This window comes from Protopterus annectens, chromosome 1.part1 (genome assembly GCF_019279795.1).
Source record: "Protopterus annectens isolate FY-2018-M chromosome 1.part1, PAN1.0, whole genome shotgun sequence".
In the NCBI taxonomy this organism is placed as follows: Eukaryota; Metazoa; Chordata; order Ceratodontiformes; family Protopteridae; genus Protopterus; species Protopterus annectens.
Genome location: NC_056726.1, coordinates 207,599,402 through 207,621,465, shown reverse-complemented (window position 1 = coordinate 207,621,465; position 22,064 = coordinate 207,599,402). Strand labels below are relative to the sequence as shown.

At 44.5% G+C, this 22,064-nt stretch overlaps 1 protein-coding gene across 1 annotated transcript in view; it reads right to left on the bottom strand.

The window, feature by feature from the left end:
- IBTK (inhibitor of Bruton tyrosine kinase) overlaps positions 1 to 22,064 on the bottom strand; it is a 1,862,448-nt gene that overhangs the window by 1,016,928 nt on the left and 823,456 nt on the right. Inside the window, exons 14-15 of the mRNA XM_044074098.1 lie at positions 17,941 to 18,023; positions 17,815 to 17,852 (exon numbers count right to left, since the gene is read on the bottom strand). Coding sequence (XP_043930033.1) covers positions 17,815 to 17,852; positions 17,941 to 18,023 — 121 coding nt within the window. The remainder of the gene's footprint in view (positions 1 to 17,814; positions 17,853 to 17,940; positions 18,024 to 22,064) is intronic.

Here is a 22,064-nt window from a genome sequence, read left to right as displayed (position 1 = left end):
GATGTCGCACTTCACCCGACGTCATCTCTGTTGGTCTTCGGGTATAAAAGCATCAGCCGACGCCATTTTCCTCAGTGTTTCTTGCCCCAGATGCCAGTAGCCCTCTTATAGGCTAAAAATTTTGGATAAATGCCAATGTTTCCAAAAAGATAGTGGTAAACACAAAAAATAAGCATGTATGTACATATATACAACAAATACACCATAAAAGACTCCCCCCACCAGCTAGCTATTAGGAGGGTAAACACCCTAGGAGTACCACAGAGGGGAAGGAGGGAGGGTAATCCTGACTGCAGATGCTATCCAGTTCGGACATCTACATTTATGGTAGGTACAAAACTGTACTATGTCCTTCATGGATGCATCTGCAGTCATAACAACTGGGTAGAATACCATAGCCAACTAGGGGAGGAGGAAGAAACTAGATTATGGTGTGTTTAGGATCCCTTGCAGTACAGCAGTGGCAAACCCTGCTTGGGATCTGGAATACAGAGGCAAATTATAATGCTTGGCAAATGTATGCACAGAGGTCCAAGTAGCCGCCTCAATAATGTCTTTGGTTGCCACTCCTCATAAAAAGGCTGTGGTAGTGGCTGTTGCCCTTGTAGAATGAGGTCTTATGTTCTGTGGAATTGGTTTTCCATGGAAGGAGTAACAGAATCGTATGCAATTTCCTATCCATTTGGAGATTGTCTGTTTGGAAATAGCTTTTCCTTCCCTTCCTGTTGCATAGGCTACAAAAAGCTGATCAGTTTTTCTACTACTTTTTGTTCTGTCCAGGTAGTAGCGTAGCTGTCTATGTACATCCAAGGTATGCAGTATTCTTTCCCCTCTGTTTTGTGGGTTGGGAAAGAAGGTAGGTAGGTGGATTGCCTGGTTTAAAGACACTCTGGATACCACCTTAGGCATAAATGTAGGATTAGTCCTCATGGACACTCTATCTGGATGGAAGATTAGGAAGGGTTGTACTGCCATTAGGGCCTGGAGTTCAGAAACCCTCCTGGCTGAGGTTATTGCCAGTAGGAAGGCGGTTTTCCACGATAGATGCTGTAGGTCTGCTGTTGCTGCTGGCTCAAAGGGTGATAGTGTCAACTTTTCTAGCACAAAGTTCAAGTCCCAAGCTGGTAATGGTGGTTTCCTTGGAGGTTTTACATTCTTGATTCCTCTGAGGAACTGTCTGAGTAATGGGTGTGAAAAAACAGGTGGATCAAAGCTGTATTCTGCTGATATAGCTGATGCATGTATCTTGATGGAGGAGTAGGACAGGCCTGAATGTAGAAGTTCTGCCAGATACTCCAGAATGTTAGGCATATCTATGTTTGACACATCTTTTCCTCTTTCAGTACTCCAAATGACAAACCTTTTCCATTTTCCTGCATAGTTCCTTCTTGTTGAAGGTCTGCGGGCTTCAAGAATAATGTCTTTAACTCTTTGGGAAAGTTCTAGATTAGCTGCTGCTATGTGATGTTCCATGCAGTCAGTTGCAACGTTTTAGGTTTGGATGCATGATGCTGTAGTTGTTCTGAGTTAACATCAAAGGCATCAGGGTATTGGCCACATATTGTTCTGAGACATGCTCCTCAGCAGTGGGTACCAGTGTTGTCTTGGCCAGTTTGGAGCTATTAGGATTATCCTTGGACGTTCTTCCTTGATTTTTAGTAATACCTTGTGTATCAAGGGAAGAGGTGGGAATGCATATGCTGTTAGGCCTTTCCAGCTGAAGGAGAGCGAATCCACTTTCCATGCTAGTGGGTGGAATGTCCTTGTGCAGAACTTTTTGAGCTGGTGATTGAGAGGGGAAGCAAATAGATCTATCTGAGGCATTCCCCATTTCTTTGAGATGGTCTTGAAGATGTCCGGGTGTAGCATCCATTCGTGGGCATCCGATGTGGTTCTGCTTAATATGTCTGCTAGAGTATTTTCTTTTCCCGGTACAAATATTGCCTGTAACTGGATGTTGTAGCTGAGTGCCAGGTTCCACAGCTCCAAAGTCATTCTGCATAAGGGGTATGAATGAGTGCCTCCCTGTTTGTTGATGTACCACATGACTGTGGTGTTGTCTGTTCTTATCATCAACTGGCCCTCTTTGAGAAATGGTCTGAAGTTTTGGATTGCCAGTTTTACTGCCAGCATTTCTTTTAGGTTGATGTGCAGGTGAAGTTGATCCTGCGTCCACAATCCTTGCACGCATTTGTCCAGCATGTGGGCCCCCCATCCTAGGTCTGAAGCGTCTGTTGTGATGGTCTGGCTTGCTTGACATCTGCGAAAGGGTAGCCCTGGGTTTGACTGGCATGCTTGAGCCCACCATAGGAACTCCTGTTTTAAGCATGGAATTAGTGGAATTTCTGTTTCTAGGCTGTGCCTGTGTTGGGACCATAAATTCTTTAGGTACCACTGTAGTTTTCTCATATGTAGTCTGGCAAGTGGAACCAAGATTATGCATGATGCCATGAAGCCCAAGGCCTGCAGTACTTTTCTTGCTGTTAACTTGTTCTGTTTTGTTAGTGCCAAGAACTAAAGAGGGAGTTCTCTTTGTTTTTCTGCAGTTAGGAAAGCCATTTGTTTTACTGTGTCCAATTCTGCGCCCAAGAATGTCCTTGTCTGGGATGGGATCAGCCTTGATTTTTGTAAATTGACTGTGTATCCCAGTGCTTGTAGCAAGTAAATGACCCTTTGTAAATCTGTTGTCAGCTTGCTTTTGTTGTCCCCTTGTAGCAGGCAGTCGTCCAGGTATGGGTAAATTTGAATTCCCTGTAGTCTGCAGTGGGCGATTACTGATGCCAGGCATTTTGTGAATACTCTGGGCAGTAGATAAGCCAAAGGGCAATGCTGAGAATTGATAATGCTCTGATCCTGCAAGAAATCTGAGGTATCTTCTGCAGATTGGTCGAATGGGGACGTGCAGGTATGCCTCCTTGAGATCTAGAGTTACCAGCCAACACTCCTTGCCCAGCATGGGAAGAAGTTGCTGTAGGGTCAGCATTTTGAATTTTGGGACAATGATGTATGTATTTAAGGTGGACAGGTCGAGAATAGGTCTCCAACGTTTTTCCTTTCTTGGAACTAGGAATAGTCTTGAGTAGAATCCCTTTCCTTGTTCTGTTGTTGGCACTCTTTCCACAGCTCTCATGTTTGCTAACTGCATTATCTGTTGTAGAGTCTCTGTTTTTTGATTTGGAGGTAGATTTGGCATTCCTCTTTTGACTGGTAAAGTGTGGAAGTGGAACCGGTAACCTTGATCTATGGTTTGTAAAATCCACTTGTCTTTTGTGATATAGTGCCAGTTCTTTGAAAATAAGGTTAATTTGCCGCCTAATGGAGCTGCTATTTGTTCCCTGGTAGGCGGATTTAGAGTTAAGTCACTGTGGCTGTGTTGTTGTAGTGGCAGTGGTTGTGTCTGTGCCTCTGTTGTTACCTTGCCACTGTCGTCCTCTGTAGGCACCTCCTCTGGATTGGTTTCTGCCTCTGGAACGTCTATTCCTGCCCCTTTGGGATCTTGTGGAGTCAGGAAAGGACCAATTTTGGCAGGCCAGTTCCTGCTAAACCTTGGGGTTGGACCTGCAAGAAATCTTTAACCGTTTGAACAGATGTTGCCTTTTCTTCCATTTTCTTCATTACCTGCTGGGCAGGTGTACCAAACAAGCTGGTCTTATCCATAGGAGCATCTAATAACTTAGCTTTAACATGATCCGGTAAAGCTTGTTCCTTTAGCCATGCATGCCTTCTTATCACTGTGCCAGTCATGGCTGATCTAAATGAAGCCTCCAGTGCATCATAGCCACATTTTAAGGAATGGTTACTAACCTGTTGTATGTTATTTACCATTTCTAATACATATTTCTTATCAATTGATTCATCAGAGGATAGCTCTTTACCAGAACAAGGATAAACACTTGGTATAGTATCATGTGACACAGACAGTTTAAAGCTCTAGCTGAGAGAGTAGCTGAAGTGTAAACCTTTTGCCCCATCTGTCTAAAGACCTGGCTTCCCTTTCAGAAGGAATAGGGTTTTAGCTGTGGTCGCGCTACTGCCTTGGGACCCTGGGATATAGTTTCGGGTCTGCAAGTGGGGCCTTGTAAAGGTGGTGATGAGTGTCTGGTACCCGTAAAATCTGTCTGGTTTGGCAGGGGCTGGAGGTAAAGAATCTGGTGCAGAGCAGACATCATTGAAGGCATCATCCACTACAGAGAGCACAGGAGGTATAGCTAAGGGCCTGTGTTGTGGAAGGTGCAGAAAGGTTCTAAGTCTTTTCTGGAGTCTGAGAAATCCTGCTGCTGCCATTGGAACTGCTCTCGCATGGCATGTAAGGTTTCCCAAAGGAAAATTCTTCTGGTGGGGAGGCAGCTGGAATGGATTCTTCAGCATCTGAGTCTTCAAAATTGGAGAAAGGAGCCTCTGGCTGGTCTGTTATGTCTGATTCATCAGCAGAATCAGAGGACACAGGCTCGGGGGGCTCTGCCCTAGGTCTCTACTCTGGGGCTGAGAGGCCCTGTCTGGGTGAGATTGAGATCCCTAATTAATGAAATTAAATCTTCTGCCAGAGTAAGCATTTGTGAACTAGAAGAGGGCCGGGTTGTAGGGGTTTAGCAGGCACTGTTCTAGTAGTTTTGGCTGCTTTGGCCCTGGCAAAGGCCTTAATGGACATGGCTGCTGGAGGCCTAGCAGCACCACGTGCTGGGGTAGACACATCCAAGGGAATGGTGTCTGATAAGTCAGTGGCAACCACCGTAGTGGATAAAATTTCTGAGGCCGATTCAAGAGAAGTAGCAGGGGCCTCAGTGGTAGTGATAGATTCTGCTGTATTTTGATCAGTTTTCTCGGTTTCGGCGAAACCGAGACACTCATGATTTGCTTAACCATGGTTTCGGCGAAACCGCGGACCAGATGTCGGTCTTTATCTTTGCGTTTTTAGCAGTTTGGGTAGTCGGAGGATCCGACGGCATAATATACGCAAAATCAGAACCGAAAAACTGTTCAGCAAACTCCGACTGACGCCTAAGCATTCGTCGGCTGAAAGAAGCACAGGCCGAACAGGCTGCTACGTCGTGGGCTGGGCCTAAACAAGGCAGACAGTAAGAGTGGAAATCCTTATGAGGTATTTGTTTCCCACAGGTTAAACAATTATTAACTTTTTCTGACATCGGCTGAGGCAAGAAAGAGTCCCCACGGGTACTTAGCTTTAGAAGTCTTGGTAGTATTCGGTAGAAGTAATCTCTGGATCCGACCGACCGGCACTTGCGAACAGCTTCTGCTTCGGGCGCCACGCGGCAAGAAAGACTGAGGAAAATGGCGTCGGCTGATGCTTTTATACCCGAAGACCAACAGAGATGACGTCGGGTGAAGTGCGACATCAGCCGAAGCCGGACCCGGACTTTGGAATCCGGCCGACTGAAGGGCTGCCTGACGACAGGACAACCCAGTTGTTATGACTGCAGATGCATCCATGAAGGACATCTGGCAATTCAAAGCCCTCATAGCCAGGGTGGAAGAAGTATAAACTTTCTTTCCCCATCTATCCAAAGCCCTGGCCTCTTTATCTGGAGGAACCGGATTTTTGACAACAGAAGCCTTAACACCCTTAGGCCCCTGACTAACAGTTTCTGGGTCTGCCCTAGGACTCTTAAAAAGATACTTATGAGCTTCAGGCACCCTGTAATACCTATCCGGTTTAACAGGAGCAGGAGGCAAAGAATCAGGATTAAGAGAAGCCTCTGCAAACACATCTTCCACAACATCCAGAACAGGGGGTATAGCCAAAGGCCTATGCTGGGGTAAAAACAAAAATTCCCTAAGCCTTTTCCTGGAATCAGAGAAGTCCTGACCTTCCCACTTAAAATGCTCCCTCATGGAATGAAGAGTCACTGAAAAAGAAAAATCCTCAGGAGGAGAAGCAGAAGGAGTAGAATCATCCACATCAGAATCAGAATAAGGAGAATACTCCTGCAAATCTTCAGCCGAAGACTCTGAAACATCGAAGCCTGCTCAAAACTCCCTAGCTCAGGTTCCACCCTAGGTCTCTTATCAGGATGGGGCAAAGAACCTCTAATCAAAGTAATCAAATCTTCTGCCATTTTAAGCATATGCTTCTTGGGCACAGATCCTGAAGAACTAGGGGTGACACCAACTGAAGCTAAACCTGGCCTGCCTCTGGGAGAAGCCTTGGAAACAGAAGGAGAGGGCCTAACCACCCTAGGAAGGGAGGGGAGTACAGTAACCTGAGAAGCCCCTTCAGCCTGACCTGCCTCCTGAGAGGCCACATCCTGCAATAACAAAGTCTCCCCCTGGGACTCCAGAGAAACCTCCGGCGGAACCCCCGGCTCCACCGACACCTCTAAAGAACGGCGTCCGTGCAGACGGCTCTTCTAGCCTAGGCTTAGCTGCTTTGTCCTTGCGCTTCTTGAGAAGCGGGCGTGAGCATCCGGCGGCATTTTATAATTGCACCGCTTCGAAGACTAACCTGGCACAATCTAACCTTCTCTTTATAGTGCGCTTATTGAATCTAGCACAAGAGCGACACCCAACAACGTTGTGCTCAGGCCCTAAACAAGGAATACACAAAGTATGATAATCTCTATGCGGTATCTGTTTCCCACAAGAAATGCAGTTATTCACTTTTCTGACATCCGGTAAACCACTGAGGCAAGAAAAACTAAAATATTCTAGCAGTACTTAGCCAACTTTGACTCGGTCTGAAACTCCGAATTGAAAAATTTCAGAACGCGACGGCACTGGCGCTGCTTCTGCATCGGACCATGCGGCAAAAAAGACTGAGGATATGACGTCGGTCATGCGCATTTGTACCCTGACGTCCTGATGTCAGTCAAATGCGCCTTGACCGACGTCAGCCTTATACTTTGATATTCGGGCCGACCGAGGACAACGGACTACCCAAGTGTAAGGACTGCAGCAATGTGAGATGAAGAACATCTGTATCATAGCTGCATTTAATGCTGTGCCTAGCTATTTGGGAAGTGTGAGCCAACAAAGACAAAAGCTGTTTTATATAGTCACATCCTGTTTGCTTGTTGCTTTCTCAAGGGAGGACAAAGTTTTACTTAAATTTCTAAGAACAGACAGTAAGTTTTAGTCATTTGAGTCAGATAATTCAAAGCTCTAAATGCCAGAGTGAAGCATATATAAACCTTTTCCCCCAACCTGTCCATTGCCCTGCTGTCTTTGTCTGAAGGAAGGGCACTGGCAACAAGCAGCAACTTAGAAGCCTGGTTGGTAGACATGGAAAACACCAACATTTCTGCTACAGGGTTTTGTACAGAAATTTCAAGTCACTGGGTAACTTGTAAAACATGTCAGTCCTTTTAGGAACTTGTGGCTCTGAGTCTGGTGCAGTGGAAGGGGGTGTAAAGCATCTAGGAAATCCTCCAAATCAGGAGATACAGGAGCAGAAACATGGGTGCCAACTTTCACGATGTTATAGTATCTCTATAGAACTTCTGATTAGATTCCCATTCAAAATGCTTTATCATATTAACAATATCATTCCCAAAAGAAGCTTCTTCCAAAGGGAAGTCAGGGAAAGTGCAGTGGTGTCACACTTACCATAACTGTAGCTGTTTGAGAAGATCAGTGTTGCAGTACTGATTCCTTGGGTCTTCCTGCCATGCAGAAGCCCATGACTGGCCCTATTTCCACAGTCTTTTCATCATCCCTAACCAAAGCACATCCAAAGGCCAATGGTCTGACATCAGGGGTAAAAGAGGGGTGTCAACTGGCACCATCTTGAGTTCTTTCTAGACAGTGAACAGCAAGCTGATGCCTGAGGACAGCACGATCCTTCTGGACGTCAAAAAGATTTAATACCTTCTCTTTTTGTCCCAAAAATATATGCTAAACATAAAAGAAGGGGGAGGAAGGTGTATAGAAACTATCCATCTGAAATACTTTTCTCCCCTTCCTCCTTACCTCCCCATCTGTAATGAGTGGAAAAGCCAGGAAAGGACAGAAAAAGTACAGTTTTGTACCTACCATAAATGTAGATGTCCGAACTGGATAGCATCTGCAGTCATAACAAATGGGTTGTCCTGTCGTCAGGCAGCCCTTCGGTCGGCCGGATTCCAAAGTCTGGGTCCGGCTTCGGCTGATGTCGCACTTCACCCGACGTCATCTCTGCTGGTCTTCAGGTATAAAGGCATCAGCCGACGCCATTTTCCTCAGTGTTTCTTGCCCCAGATGCCAGTTGCCCTCTTGGAAGGCTAAATTTTGGATAAATGCCAATGTTTCCAAAAAGTAGAAGGCAAACACAAAAATAAGCATGTATGTACATATATACAAACAAATACACCATAAGAGACTCCCCAGCTAGCTATTAGGAGGGTAAATACCTAGGAGTACCACAGAGGGAAGGAGGGTGGGTAATCCTGACTGCAGATGCTATCCAGTTCGGACATCTACATTTATGGTAGGTACAAAACTGTACTATGTCCTTCATGGATGCATCTGCAGTCATAACAAATGGGTAGAATACCATAGCCAAACTAGGGGTGGAGGAAGAAAAATTATGGTGTAGTTAGGATCCCTTGCAGTACAGCAGTGGCAAACCCTGCTCGGGATCTAGAGTATAGAGGTAAATTATAATGCTTGGCAAATGTATGCACGGAGGTCCAAGTAGCCGCCTCAATAATGTCCTTGGTTGCCACTCCTCGTAAGAAAGCTGTGGTAGTGGCTGTAGCCCTTGTAGAATGAGGTCTTATGTTCTGTGGAATTGGTTTTCCATGGAAGGAGTAACAGAATCTTATGCAATGTCCTATCCATTTGGAGATTGTCTGTTTGGAAATTGCTTTTCCTTCCCTTCCTGTTGCATAGGCTACTAAAAGCTGGTCAGTTTTTCTGTTACTTTTGGTTCTGTCCAGGTAGTAGCGTAACTGTCTATGTACATCCAAGGTATGCAGCAGTCTTTCCCCCCTGTTTTGTGGACTGGGAAAGAAGGTAGGTAGGTGGATTGCCTGGTTTAAAGACACTCTGGATACCACCTTAGGCATAAATGTAGGATTAGTTCTCATGGACACCCTATCTTGACGGAAGATTAGGAAGGGTTGCACTGCCATTAAGGCCTGTAGTTCCGAAACCCTCCTTGCTGAGGTAATTGCCAGTAGGAAAGCAGTTTTCCATGACAGGTGTTGTAGATCTGCTGTTGCTGCTGGTTCAAACGGAGGGAGTGGCAACTTTTCTAGCACAAAGTTCAAGTCCCATGCTGGTAATGGTGGTTTCCTAGGAGGTTTTACATTCTTGATCCCTCTGAGGAACTGCCTGAGTAGAGGATGCGAAAAGACAGGTGGATCGAAGCTGTATTCTGCTGAAATAGCTGATGCATGTATCTTGATGGAGGAATAGGACAGGCCTGTATGTAGAAGCTCTGCCAAGTACTCCAGAATGTTAGCAATATCTATGTTCGACACATCTTTTCCTCTTTCAGTACTCCAAATGACAAACCTTTTCCATTTTCCTGCATAGTTCCTTCTTGTTGAAGGTCTGCGGGCTTCAAGGATAATGTCTTTAACCCTTTGCGAAAGGTCTGGGTTGGTTGCTGCTATGTGATGTTCCAGGCCGTCAGTTGCAAGGTTTTTAGGTTTGGATGCATGATGTTGTAGTTGTTCTGAGTTAACATCAAAGGCATCAGGGGTATTGACCACATTCTCTTCCGAGACATGCTCCTCAGCAATGGGTACCAGTGTTGTCTTGGCCAATTCGGAGCTATCAGGATTATCCTTGGACGTTCCTCTTTGATTTTCAGTAGTACCTTGTGCATCAAGGGAAGAGGTGGAAATGCATATGCTGTCAGGCCTTTCCAGCTGAAGGATAGAGAGTCCACCTTCCATGCAAGTGGGTGGAATGTCCTTGTGCAGAATTTTTGAGCTGGTGATTGAGTGGGGATGCGAATAGGTCTATTTGTGGCATTCCCCATTTCTTTGTGATGGCCTTGAAGATGTCCGGGTGTAGCATCCATTCGTGAGCATCCGAGGTGGTTCTGCTTAACATGTCTGCTAGGGTGTTCTCTTTTCCCGGCACAAATATTGCCTGTAACTGGATGTTGTAGCTGAGAGCCAGATTCCAAAGGTCCAAAGTCATTCTGCATAGGGGTATGAATGAGTGCCTCCCTGTTTGTTGATGTACCACATGACTGTGGTGTTGTCTGTCCTTATCATCAAATGGCCTTCTTTGAGGAATGGTCTGAATTTTTGGATTGCCAGTTTTACTGCCAGCATTTCTTTTTGGTTTATGTGCAGGTGCAGCTGGTCTTGAGTCCACAATCCTTGTATGCATTTGTCCAGCATGTGCGCCCCCCATCCTAGGTCTGAGGCGTCCGTTGTGATGGTTTGGCTTGCTCGAAAGTTGTGGCAGGGTAAGCCTGGGTTTGCCTGGCATGCTTGAGCCCACCATAGGAACTCCTGTTTTAGGCATGGGATTAGTGGGATTTCTGTTTCTAAGCTGTGCCTGTGCTGAGACCATAAATTCTTTAGGTACCACTGTAGCTTTCTCATATGCAGTCTGGCATGTGGGACCAAGATTATGCATGATGCCATGAAGCCCAAGGCCTGCAGAACTTTTCTTGCTGCTAGTTTGTTCTGCTTTGTTAATGTCAGGAAGTAAAGAGGGAGTTCTTTTTGTTTTTCTGCAGTTAGGAATGCCATTTGTTTTACTGTGTCCAATTCCGCCCAAGAATGTTCTTGTTTGGGATGGTATCAGCCTTGACTTTTGTAAATTGACTGTGTATCCCAGGGCTTGTAGCAAGTAAATGACCCTTTGTAAATCTGTTGTCAGCTTGCTTTTGTTGTCCGCTTGTAACAGGCAGTCGTCCAGGTATGGATAAATTTGGATTCCCTGTAGTCTGCAGTGAGCGATTACTGATGCCAGGCATTTTGTGAATACTCTGGGCGCAGTAGATAAGCCAAAGGGCAATGCTGAGAATTGATAATGCTCTGATCCTGCAAGAAATCTGAGGTATCTTCTGCAATTTGGTCGAATGGGGACGTGCAGGTATGCCTCCTTGAGATCTAGAGTTACCAGCCAACACTCCTTGCCCAGCATGGGAAGAAGTTGCTGTAGGGTCAGCATTTTGAATTTCGGGACAATGATGTATGTGTTTAAGACGGACAGGTCGAGAATAGGTCTCCAACTTTTCTCTTTTCTTGGTACTAGGAAGAGTCTGGAGTAGAATCCTTTGCCCTGTTCTGTTATTGGAACTCTTTCCACAGCTCTCATCTTTGTTAATTCCGCTATCTGCTGTAGAGCTTCTATTTTTTGATTTGGAGGTAGGTTTGGCATTCCTCTTTGTACTGGTAAGGTGTGGAAGTGGAACCGGTAGCCTTGGTCTATGGTTTGCAAAATCCACTTGTCTTTTGTGATATAGTGCCAATTTTTCGAAAATAAGGCTAACTTTCCGCCTAAAGGTGCTGCTATTTGCTCCCTGGTAGGTGGTGTCAGAGCCAAGTCACTGTGATTGTCCTGTTGCAGTGGAAGTGGTTGTGTCTGTGCCTCGGTTATTGCCTTGCCACTGTCGTCCTCTGTAGGCACCTCCTCTGGATTGATTTCTGCCTCTAGAGCGTCTATTCCTGCCCCTTTGGGATCTTGTGGAGTCAGGAAAGGACCAATTTTTGGCAGGCCAGTTCCTGCTAAACCTTGGGGGCTGAACCTGTAAGAAATCTTTAACTGTTTGTACAGATTTTGCCTTGTCTTCCATTTTCTTCATTACTTGCTGGGCAGGTGTACCAAATAGACTGGCCTTATCCATAGGAGCATCTAATAGCTTTGCTTTAACATGATCCGGTAAGACCTGTTCTTTCAACCATGCATGCCTTCTTATCACTGTGCCAGTCATGGCTGATCTAAATGAAGCCTCCAGTGCATCATAGCCACATTTTAAGGAATGGTTACTAACCTGTTGGATGTTATTCACCATTTCTAATACATATTTCTTATCTAAGGATTCATCAGAGGACAGTTTTTAGTTAACTGATCAAGCATAAACTCTTGGTATTGGATCATATGAAACTGACAGTTTAAAGCTCTAGCTGAGAGAGTAGCAGAGGTGTAAACTTTTTTCCCCCATCTCTCTAAGGACCTGGATTCCCTTTCAGAAGGAATAGGGTTTTTTGCTGTGGTCGAGGCTACTGCCTTAGGCCCCTGGGATATAGTTTCGGGATCTGCAAGTGGGGCCTTGTATAGGTGGTGATGAGTGTCTGGCACCCTGTAAAATCTATCTGGTTTGGCAGGGGCTGGAGGTAAAGAATCAGGAGCAGTGCAAACGTCATTAAATGCATCATCCACAACAGGCAGTACAGGAGGTATAGCTAAGGGCCTACGTTGTGGTAAGTGCAGAAAAGTCCTAAGCCTTTTTCTTGAATCTGAGAAATCTTGGCCCTGCCATTGGAATTGTTCTCTCATGGCATGTAAGGTTTCCCCAAAGGAAAATTCCTCTGGTGGAGAGGCAGCTGGAATGGATTCTTCAGCATCGGAATCTTCATAAGTAGAAAAAGGAGCCTCTGGCTGGTCTGTAATGTCTGAGTCATCCGCAGAATCATCAGAGGACACTGGCTCAGGGGGCTCTGCTCTAGGTCTCTTTTCTGGGGGCTGAGAGGCCCTGTCTGGGTGAGATTGGGATCCCCTAATTTAGGATATTAGATCTTCTGCCAGAGTAAGCATTTGTGAACTTGAAGTGGGCCTGTGTGAGGGGGGCTTAACAGGCACTGATTTAGCAGATTTGGCTGCTTTAGCCCTGGCAAAGGCCTTAATAGACATGGCTGCAGGAGGCCTAGCAGCACCACGTGCTGGGGTAGAGACATCCAAAGGGATGGTGTCTGATAAATCACTAGGAACCACAGTTGTAGGCAAAATTTCTGAGGCCGATTCAACTAAGGTAGCAGGAGCCTCAGTAGTAGTCATGGGTTCGGCTGAAGATTGACCGGTTTTCTCGGTTTCGGACGAAACCGAGACACTTGCGGCTTGCTTTACCGTGGTTTCGGCCGAAACCGCGGACCGCGAGTGTCGGTCTTTTTCTTTGCGTTTTTTAACAATTTGGGTAGTCGGAGGATCCGACGGCATAATGTACGCAAAATCTGAGCCGAAAAACTGTTCAGCAAACTCCGACCGGCGCCTGGCGTTCGTCGGTTGAAGGAAGCACAGGCCGAACAGGCTGCTACGTTGTGGTCTGGGCCTAAGCAAGGCAGACAGTAAGAGTGGAAATCTTTATGAGGTATTTGTTTCCCACAAGTTAAACAGTTATTGACTTTTTCTGACATCGGCTGAGGCAAGAAAGAGTCCCCAACGGGTACTTAGCTTTTAGAAGTCTTGAGTAGTATTCGGTAGTAGTAATCTCTGGATCTGACCGACCGGCACTTGCGAACAGCTTCTGCTTCGGGCGCCACGCGGCAAGAAAGACTGGGAAAAATGGCGTCGGCTGATGCCTTTATACCTGAAGACCAGCAGAGATGACGTCGGGTGAAGTGCGACATCAGCCGAAGCCGGACCCAGACTTTGGAATCCGGCCGACCGAAGGGCTGCCTGACGACAGGACAACCCATTTGTTATGACTGCAGATGCATCCATGAAGGACATCAGAGGAATGGGCAGTTGGGAATGTGTACTGCAACACGTATTCACTCCATTAATTATGCTAAGTGTGACATAACTGTGCTATGTTCTTCCTAGTCAATGTTGCAGTATTGATCCTTGCAAGGACTCCCAAAGCCAGTAGTTTGAGGGCAGGCTGTCTTGGTGGCCCTTGGAGAAGCAGGTTTTGTTGTATGGCAAAAGTAAACACTGCCACAGTCCTGGTGGCAGTGGCTAAATGCCAATGTTTAATAAATGTGAAAATAGGGTGAAACAGGAAAGGGAAATCTGCCAGTGAAGGGTTAAAGCCTTTGTCCTAGCACCAAAGAGAAAACTTTCCATCAGAATAAGGATGACTATCTGGTATTCAGTTTTCTTGGATCTCTCAGGACTGACAGCACTTCTGCAGAATAGGCTGCAATATCTGGAGTCAGAAAGCAATCCTCTAAGCTGTAAACATGAGTATACTCAGGTAAGGATGCATGATAACCCCTTTATCTGGTGAAGAACAAATGTTGCCTTGACTGAGAGGGGGCTAGGAGTATCATGATTGGCCTGTCTGATCTCACTTTTACCTGTACCCTGGGAATCAGGGGAAATGGTGAAAAGAAAGAGTACTGTCCATCTGAATAAGACAGCTTCCACTCTCCATGTCTTTTGTCTACTGGGTTCTTGAGCAGATTCTTTGAAGTTATCTGCTTTGGTGAGAGACAAAAAGGTCTATATTGGGATGTCCTTATTCATGGGTGAGGTCCAAGAACGTTTCCCTTTTTAGCATCTATTTACTGGAATCCAGAATCTCCCTGCTCAAAGAATCTGCCGAGATGTTGTTCTGGTCTGGGATGTAAGATGATATCAATATTAAGTGCAATTGTTGTGTCAAGATCCAAAACTTTACTGCTAGACTGCACAGGGGGTAGGAATGAGTTCCCCCTTCCTTGTTTATATAACATATAGTTGTGGTATTAGCTGTCCAAATTTGTAAAGTTCCTGGGGATAGGTTGCTTTGAAAAGCTTTCATAGCAAGAAAAAAAAAAGAATGGCAGCAACTCCTGTTTATGTGAAGTTTTCTTTGCTCTGGGATCCAGACATCATGCACCTTCTTGGGTCCTAACTGTGATCCCCAGGCCACTTCAGAGCAGTCTATGGTTATAAGTCTTGCCTGTCTCTGGTACAGAGAAATTTGCACCTGAATTCAGCTTGATGGCATCTTCTCACCAAAGAATTTCCTTTTTAAGCAAGGCAGAAGAGGCAGCAGAGTATCCAGGGGTTGGAATGGTTGTTTGCAAGTGTTTTTTCAAGAACCACTGAAGTTTCCTTATGTAATTTTGCCAGGGGATTAATAAGGATGCCTGATGCCATGAACCCCAAGGCCCTTAGGTACTCCTTCACTGTGACTGTCATCCTTGGCTGGAAGCACATAAGGTAGTCTGTTAAGAAGGATGCCTTGTCTTGGGGTAAGAAGACTTTTGTTGTAGAGTCTATCACTGCACCCAAAAGAGAATTCTTGCCTGGGGCTGAAGCTGGGACTTGCAGAAATTGAGGGCGAGTCCAGCCTCTGAATGTAGTTCATGGCAGTTTGTAAGGTTGTTTGAAGTTCCAGATGTTCTTTCCCTGGATGAAGCAATCTTCCAGGTAGGGGTAAAATGTATACTCCTAGTATTCTGCAATGCACTATAACTGGGGCTAGACATATGGTGAAAACTCTGGGTGGAGTGGATAAACCAAAGCACAGCAGTGTAGTGCAAACCGCTGCTATGCATCAAAGGCTTCTCTTATGTTCTTTTGCTATAGGCACATGAAGACAGGAGTCCTTCAAATCTGTCGGAACCACAAGAAAAGTTCCTTGCAAAATCATAGGTAGCAGTTTTTGAAGAGTTAACATTTTGAATTTGGGAATATCTAGGAACTGGTTTAATTTTGAGAGGTCTAAAAGTGGACTCCAAGTTCCTTCCTTTCTTGTGACTAGAAAAACCCTGGAGCAGAACCCGACTGCTTCTTCTCCAGAAGGGTACGGTTGACTGCATCCCTGTTGCAAGACTTCTTGCAAGATGGGGAGAAGGACAGCGTCTTGATTTTTTGGTGGCTTTAGTATACCTAAAAAGGAAAAGATCTTTCTTGGAACTGAATAAAGTACCTTTTATCTGTGATGTTTAGTAACCACTGACCTAGCTGATGCGTTTCCACTGGTTTAAAAAGGAACAGACTTTTCCTATTACTGGGACATGGAGTTGGATGTTGTTGGGGGGGGGTGCATTATCACAGCTGTTCCCTTGGGAGGAGATGCTTTGGAACCCCGAGGTCTAGGTTGTTGTTCAGGTTGCCATCTCCTGGACTGTCTAGGCCTTTCCAATTGGGGAGGCCTTCCCTTATCTTGCTTAGGAGGCAGAGGCTTAGAAGGGTCATCTGTACTATATCTAGGGGGTTGGACAAAAATAAAATTCTTTCCCAGTTTTTTTACTTGCTTCAAACCTTCTCTGTAGGAGGCTCAAAGAGGATTTTTTCATCCAACAGGGCATCCAAGAGTTTGGTCTTAACTTCTTCAGAAAGTGGTTAGGTCTTCAGTCAAACATGCCTGCGGACAAAAGAGGCAGTAGCAGCTACCCTGCATGATGCATCTAAAGTGTCACAACCACACTTCAAAGAATCTCTGGAAACCTGGAGTATGGCTCTTGCTGTGTTCTATATGTCCCTTAGTAACCATAACTGCAATGCAAGGGTCCTCAGAGAGGGTAGCAGATGTGCAAGCCTTTTCTCTAAACCCGTCTAGTAGTCTGCTTTCCCTGTCATTAGGCAGAAGGGTGCCTAGCAGCAGGCTTAGGTGCACCATTAGTGGATTCAGTAGAAAATACAGATGGATCTAAATTGCAGATTCTTGTAGAGGTGTTTGAGAGTACCAAGCACTCTATAAAATCGGTCTGGCTTCCTTGGAGTGGGTGGAAGAGAGTCTGGGAGTGAAAATATGTCTTTAAAGACATCTAATACCACAAGGAGTGGTGGGATAGCTAGTGGTGTGAGGAGGGAAAGCTTAGGAACAGCCTGTAACGGGTTCGGGCCTGAGAGAATTCCTTGCTTTCCCACTGAAAAAGGCCTCTTCATTTTTTATAATGTATACCCAAAGGATGAAATCTCTGGGGGAGAAGCACAGGAAACAGGAAAGGGCATCAGGATAGGACTGAAGAAGGTGTTCAGAATAAGATAACTCTTCCTCATCTTCTGATCTTGAAATATCAGTTTTCTTGAAAATACATACCTTGTGGCCTTTTACTGGGAAAGGCTACAGGGGAGTCTGTAGTATCTAGCTGGTCTCCTTAGATTTCATGTATGAAAAGAATTACTGGGCAATCTTAAGGAGGTCCTGAGTTTGGCCTGGGGAACAGGCTGAAGTAGGCTGACTGGTCTCTCCGGTTTAGGAATCCATTTAGCAAGACAGGATGCAGTCTCTGGTTCGGTGACCATGGCTTCAGTACAGGTTAAAGGCATATGTTCCTGCATAATAACCACAGAAGATGAACCATCTCCCTCACTAACCTATGCTTGCACATCAGAAGCTGAGGCCTGCTGAGCGACCAGAGTCCCAACTGATGTAGGAGCCACAGATAGAGTTGATTGCCCTGCTGCCATGGTGACATTCCAAGGGGTCATTCCAAGGGGTTATGCCAGAGAGCTTGGGCATAGAAGCTATTGGACACGGGGGCTGCAAAAGCACCTCAGATTCATTGATTAACTTAGGCACAGATGCAGACGTATTGCCACTGTACGTAGAGTCCTTTGATTTTGGCTTTTCGTTTCTTTGGCAAAGTAGCAGTAGAAGCAGAGGAGTGTCACAAATCGGGTCAAGAAACACTGTGGATGCTGCAAGGACTTTGGCCCTTATGCTCAAGGGTCTTAGCTTCAAACTTAGCACAATCCTGACAACTAGAAACATTGTTCTGAAGCCCAGACAAAAAAGGCAAAAAAGAATGAAACTATGCAGGATTCGCTTCCCCATTTCAAGCAGTTACTAACTTTTCTGAACTTTAATCAGAAGAAGGAATTCCCCAAAGGAGAACTTATCTGAAATCTGTTTGTAGAAACTATGGAGAAAAATGAACCTGATGACTGACAATGTCTGGTACACACAGAAGCACATTAGATTGCACTGCAAGAAAGAAATGGGGATGGAGTGATCTAAGGAAATACACTGATGCCTTCAAGCTTCTAATACTGCCATTACTACAAAAACAATAAATGTTTAATTTAGCTTACCTCTATCCAAGTACTGCATAACATGCTGTGAAAATATTCTGCAAAGGAGAAAAAAAATCACTGTAAATGCTTGATAACATAAAATGCGCTTTATGAAGTAAAAGGCAACAAGATACACATACATACCCATCCTGGCACAGAGCACACATTTATGGCAAGCAAACTCCTTTCCATCTTTTGATCTCAGTGTTACATCGCACAAGTTCACACTACACAAAAATAAACAGATAAAAGTTTATACTTGTACTTTACAAAACTTGTCCCAGTTAGGGAAGAGTACAAATGCTTACAGCAGATAATAAATGCACAAATTAAAATCAGTTACTAATCTCAGTCTCACAGATTTAAGAGAAATCTGTGCTCTTCCTCTGTGATTTACCACAGTAGGCTCTTCAAGTTGTGACTAAACAATTACATCAATGGGGCAAAAGCAAGTACAGTCATTATTTTATCATCATCAGTGGGAAAAGTCCCAAGGCAGACAACTGATAAGAAACAATAACATACTTTTCTAGGGGAATAAGTCTCAAAACTGAGCAGATGAAATAAGATCTAAGACTAAAACTGTGTTTCTCACATCTAGAGAGGAATGACATATTTTAGCAAAACGTTTCCACGTCTTAAAAAAATATTACAGATCAACACATCAGATGCCATGCTGTAAGATGAAGACTGTAAAAGAAACAGTAAACCACAAGTACAAACACTGGATCTTTTTTGGGGGGGGGGTGAATCCACTGGGATGCACATTCTTGAAGGGACAACCACTTTCTGAACAATTTTATGACAAGTATCTGGCCCAAGGCATAATGGATTTGGTCTACACTATGTCCCAGATGACATGGGCTTGATCAGCACGCTAGGCCCTGGACAGGATAGCCAGGGAGGAATGGGAGTAAGTAAAGAAAGACTGCTTGCAAACTCAGACAGATTGTCTCAGCAAAGCCAGAACTAGTCCTGGAAAAACAATCTAGTTATGTAATATTTTGTAGAATATGGAGGACAACACAGTTGCCTCTTTCATGCTTTTAGAGTCTACCCCTTTCCAATAAGCCATCAAAGAAAACAAGGTTGTATTAGAATGTGCCTTAATCCTGCCTGAAAATCTTTTACCATGATGGGAATAAGAAAAAAAGATGTAGTAAGGATCAGACAAGTAGAATTGTCTGACCTAACACAGGTTGTCCTTTCCCAATCCCATACTAGAAATTCCACAGCTGTACAGCTCTCCCAAAGGACTCAGTACAAATAAGATAATACCTGATGATAAGAGTACATAAAATCTATTCTCCCTGTCATTCAAATTCTGAAAGAAATGAGGGAGATAGACGGCTAGCTTCAATGAATACTTTGAAAGTAGGAAGGATACATATGACAGATTTCTTTCCTGCAGATAACCCTATAAAAACAGAAAAGCAGAAAGCTTAACTCACCATGAATGGTGGCAACCTAGATTCTCTCTTGCAGACTTGCAGATGTCAGAGCCATGAAGTAATAAACCAGTTAGTCTGCATACATGTACATATACATTATATGCATCTAGATACATCTATGTACACACATGCACGCTACATACCCAAAACCAGTCCAAACAGCTGTTGTGAAATGTAGAAAGAAATAACTTTGATCTTTACTTTTTGGTGGGAAAGTTAAGTGTCACCCAAATAACAGCTGACCTTACATATTAACAGAAAAAACTTCTTTGTAGGACAGCTTGACCAAAGTCTGAAATGTAGAAGATGATCCTCGAACAGACAGGCTGAAATGGCCAATAAATATCCTTCGTCAAACAAATAAATAGGGCACAGGAGAGCAACTCACACAAATGTTGGAGAATCAGAGATGATATAATCCTGGAAAGGACCCTGGTTACAGGTGAAGCACCAAGTAGAAAAATCTTTTCTACTGGTTAACATAAGACTTCCAAGTAGGAAGACTTACTGCCTCATTTAGTACTGATGAAAAAGATGTGTAAAAGGTATTAGAACTGAATCATTCAGGCAGTCATCTGAAGCTCTTTGAGACTGGGATGTGTATTAAATTCCCCATCTTGTGCGAGTAAAAAGTATTAGAAATGAATCATTCAGGCAGTCATCTGAAGTTCTTTGAGACTGGGATGTGTATTAAATTCCCCATCTTGTGTGAGTAAACCATGTCCAAAAGGAAGCTTGTGGTAACTGTCACTGGCAAATTCTTTAAGAGGGGAGAAAAGAAAAGTTATTTACTTATCATAATGCTAGAAAAGTACAGTTTTGTACCTACCATAAATGTAGATGTCCGAGAGGTATGCATATGCAGTCCAAACAAATGGGGTTGTCCTGGCCTCAGACAGCCCTTCGGTCGGCCGGATTCCAAAGTCTGGGTCTGGCCTCGGCTGATGTCGCACTTCACCCGACGTCATAGCTGCAGTTCAGCGGGTATAAAGGCATCAGCCGACGCCATTTTCCTCAGTGTTTCTTGCCCCAGATGCCAGGTGCCCTCTAGGAAGGCTAAATTTGGATAAATGCAAATGTTTCCAAACAATAGAGAGCAAATAGAAATAAACATGTATATACATATATACAAACAAATATACCATAATAGATTCCCCCAGCTAGCTACAAGATGGGCAAATACCCTAGGAGTACCACAGAGGGGAAGGAGGGTGGGTAATCCTGACTGCAGATGCATACCTCTCGGACATCTACATTTATGGTAGGTACAAAACTGTACTATGTCCTTCAAGGATGCATCTGCAGTCCTAACAAATGGGTAGAATACCATAGCCAAACTGGGGAGGAGGCACTAAGGATTTATGGTGTAGTTAAGATCCCTTGCAAAACAGCAGTGGCAAAACCTGCTCGGGATCTGGAGTATAAAGGCAGATTATAATGCTTGGCAAATGTATGCACGGAGCTCCAAGTAGCAGCCTCTAAAATGTCTTTGGTAGCCACTCCTCGTAAGAAAGCTGTAGTAGTGGCTGTAGCCCTTGTGGAGTGAGGTCTGATGTTTTCTGGAGTTGCCTTTCCATGAAAAGAGTAACAAAATCTAATGCAATTTCCTATCCATTTTGAGATTGTTTGTTTTGAAATTACTTTTCCTTCCATTCCTGTTGCATATGCTACCAGAAGCTGGTCAGTTTTTCTATTGTTCTTGGTTCTGTCCAGGTAGTAGCGCAATTGTCTGTGTACATCCAAGGTATGCAGCAATCTTTCCCCCCTGTTCTGCGGGCTGGGGAAGAATGTTGGTAGGTGTATTGCTTGGTTTAATGATACCCTGGAGACCACCTTTGGCATAAAGGTAGGATTAGTTCTCATGGACACTCTATCCTGATGGAAGATAAGGAAGGGCTGTACTGCCATTAAAGCCTGTAATTCAGAAACCCGTCTACCTGAAGTGATTGCAAGCAGGAATGCAGTCTTCCAAGATAAGTACTGTAATTCTGCTGTTGCTGCTGGTTCAAAAGGGGGAAGTGTCAACTTTTCTAACACAAAGTTCAAGTCCCATGTAGGCAATGGTGGTTTCCTTGGTGGCTTTACATTTTTAATTCCTCTGAGAAACTGTCTGAGTAGAGGTTGAGAAAAGACTGGAGGATCCATGTTGTATTCTGCTGAAATTGCTGATGCATGAATCTTAATGGAGGAGTAAGACAGACCATTGTGGAAAAGCTCTGCTAAGTATTCCAGGATGTTAGCTATGTTTGCCAGTGATGCATCCACTCCTTTTGTTGCACTCCAAATGAGATATCTTTTCCATTTTGCTGAATAAGTTTTCCTTGTTGAGGGTCTGCGAGCCTCCAGGATAATGTCTTTAACCCTTTGAGATAAATCTGGGTTATTTTGCCTTATGTAATGTTCCAAGCAGCTAGCTGCAGTGTTTTCAAGTTTGGATGCAGGATTTTGAAGTTGTTCTGTGTTAGCAGAAGAGGTAGTAGGGGTAGAGGCCATGCATGTTCCCGGGACATACTCCTCAGAAGCGGGTACCAATGTTGCCTCGGCCAGTCTGGAGCTTTCAAGATGATCCTCGGGTGATCTTCTTTGATCTTCAGTAGCACTTTGTGCATCAAAGGAAGAGGTGGGAATGCATATGCTGTCAGGTTTTCCCAACTGAAGGATAGGGAGTCCACCTTCCAAGCAAGTGGGTGGTATGTCCTTGTGCAGAATTTTTTCAATTGGTGGTTGTGTGGGGATGCGAACAGGTCTATTTCTGGCAGTCCCCATTTCCTTGTGATGGTTTTGAAGATATCTGGATGCAGCATCCATTCGTGGGCA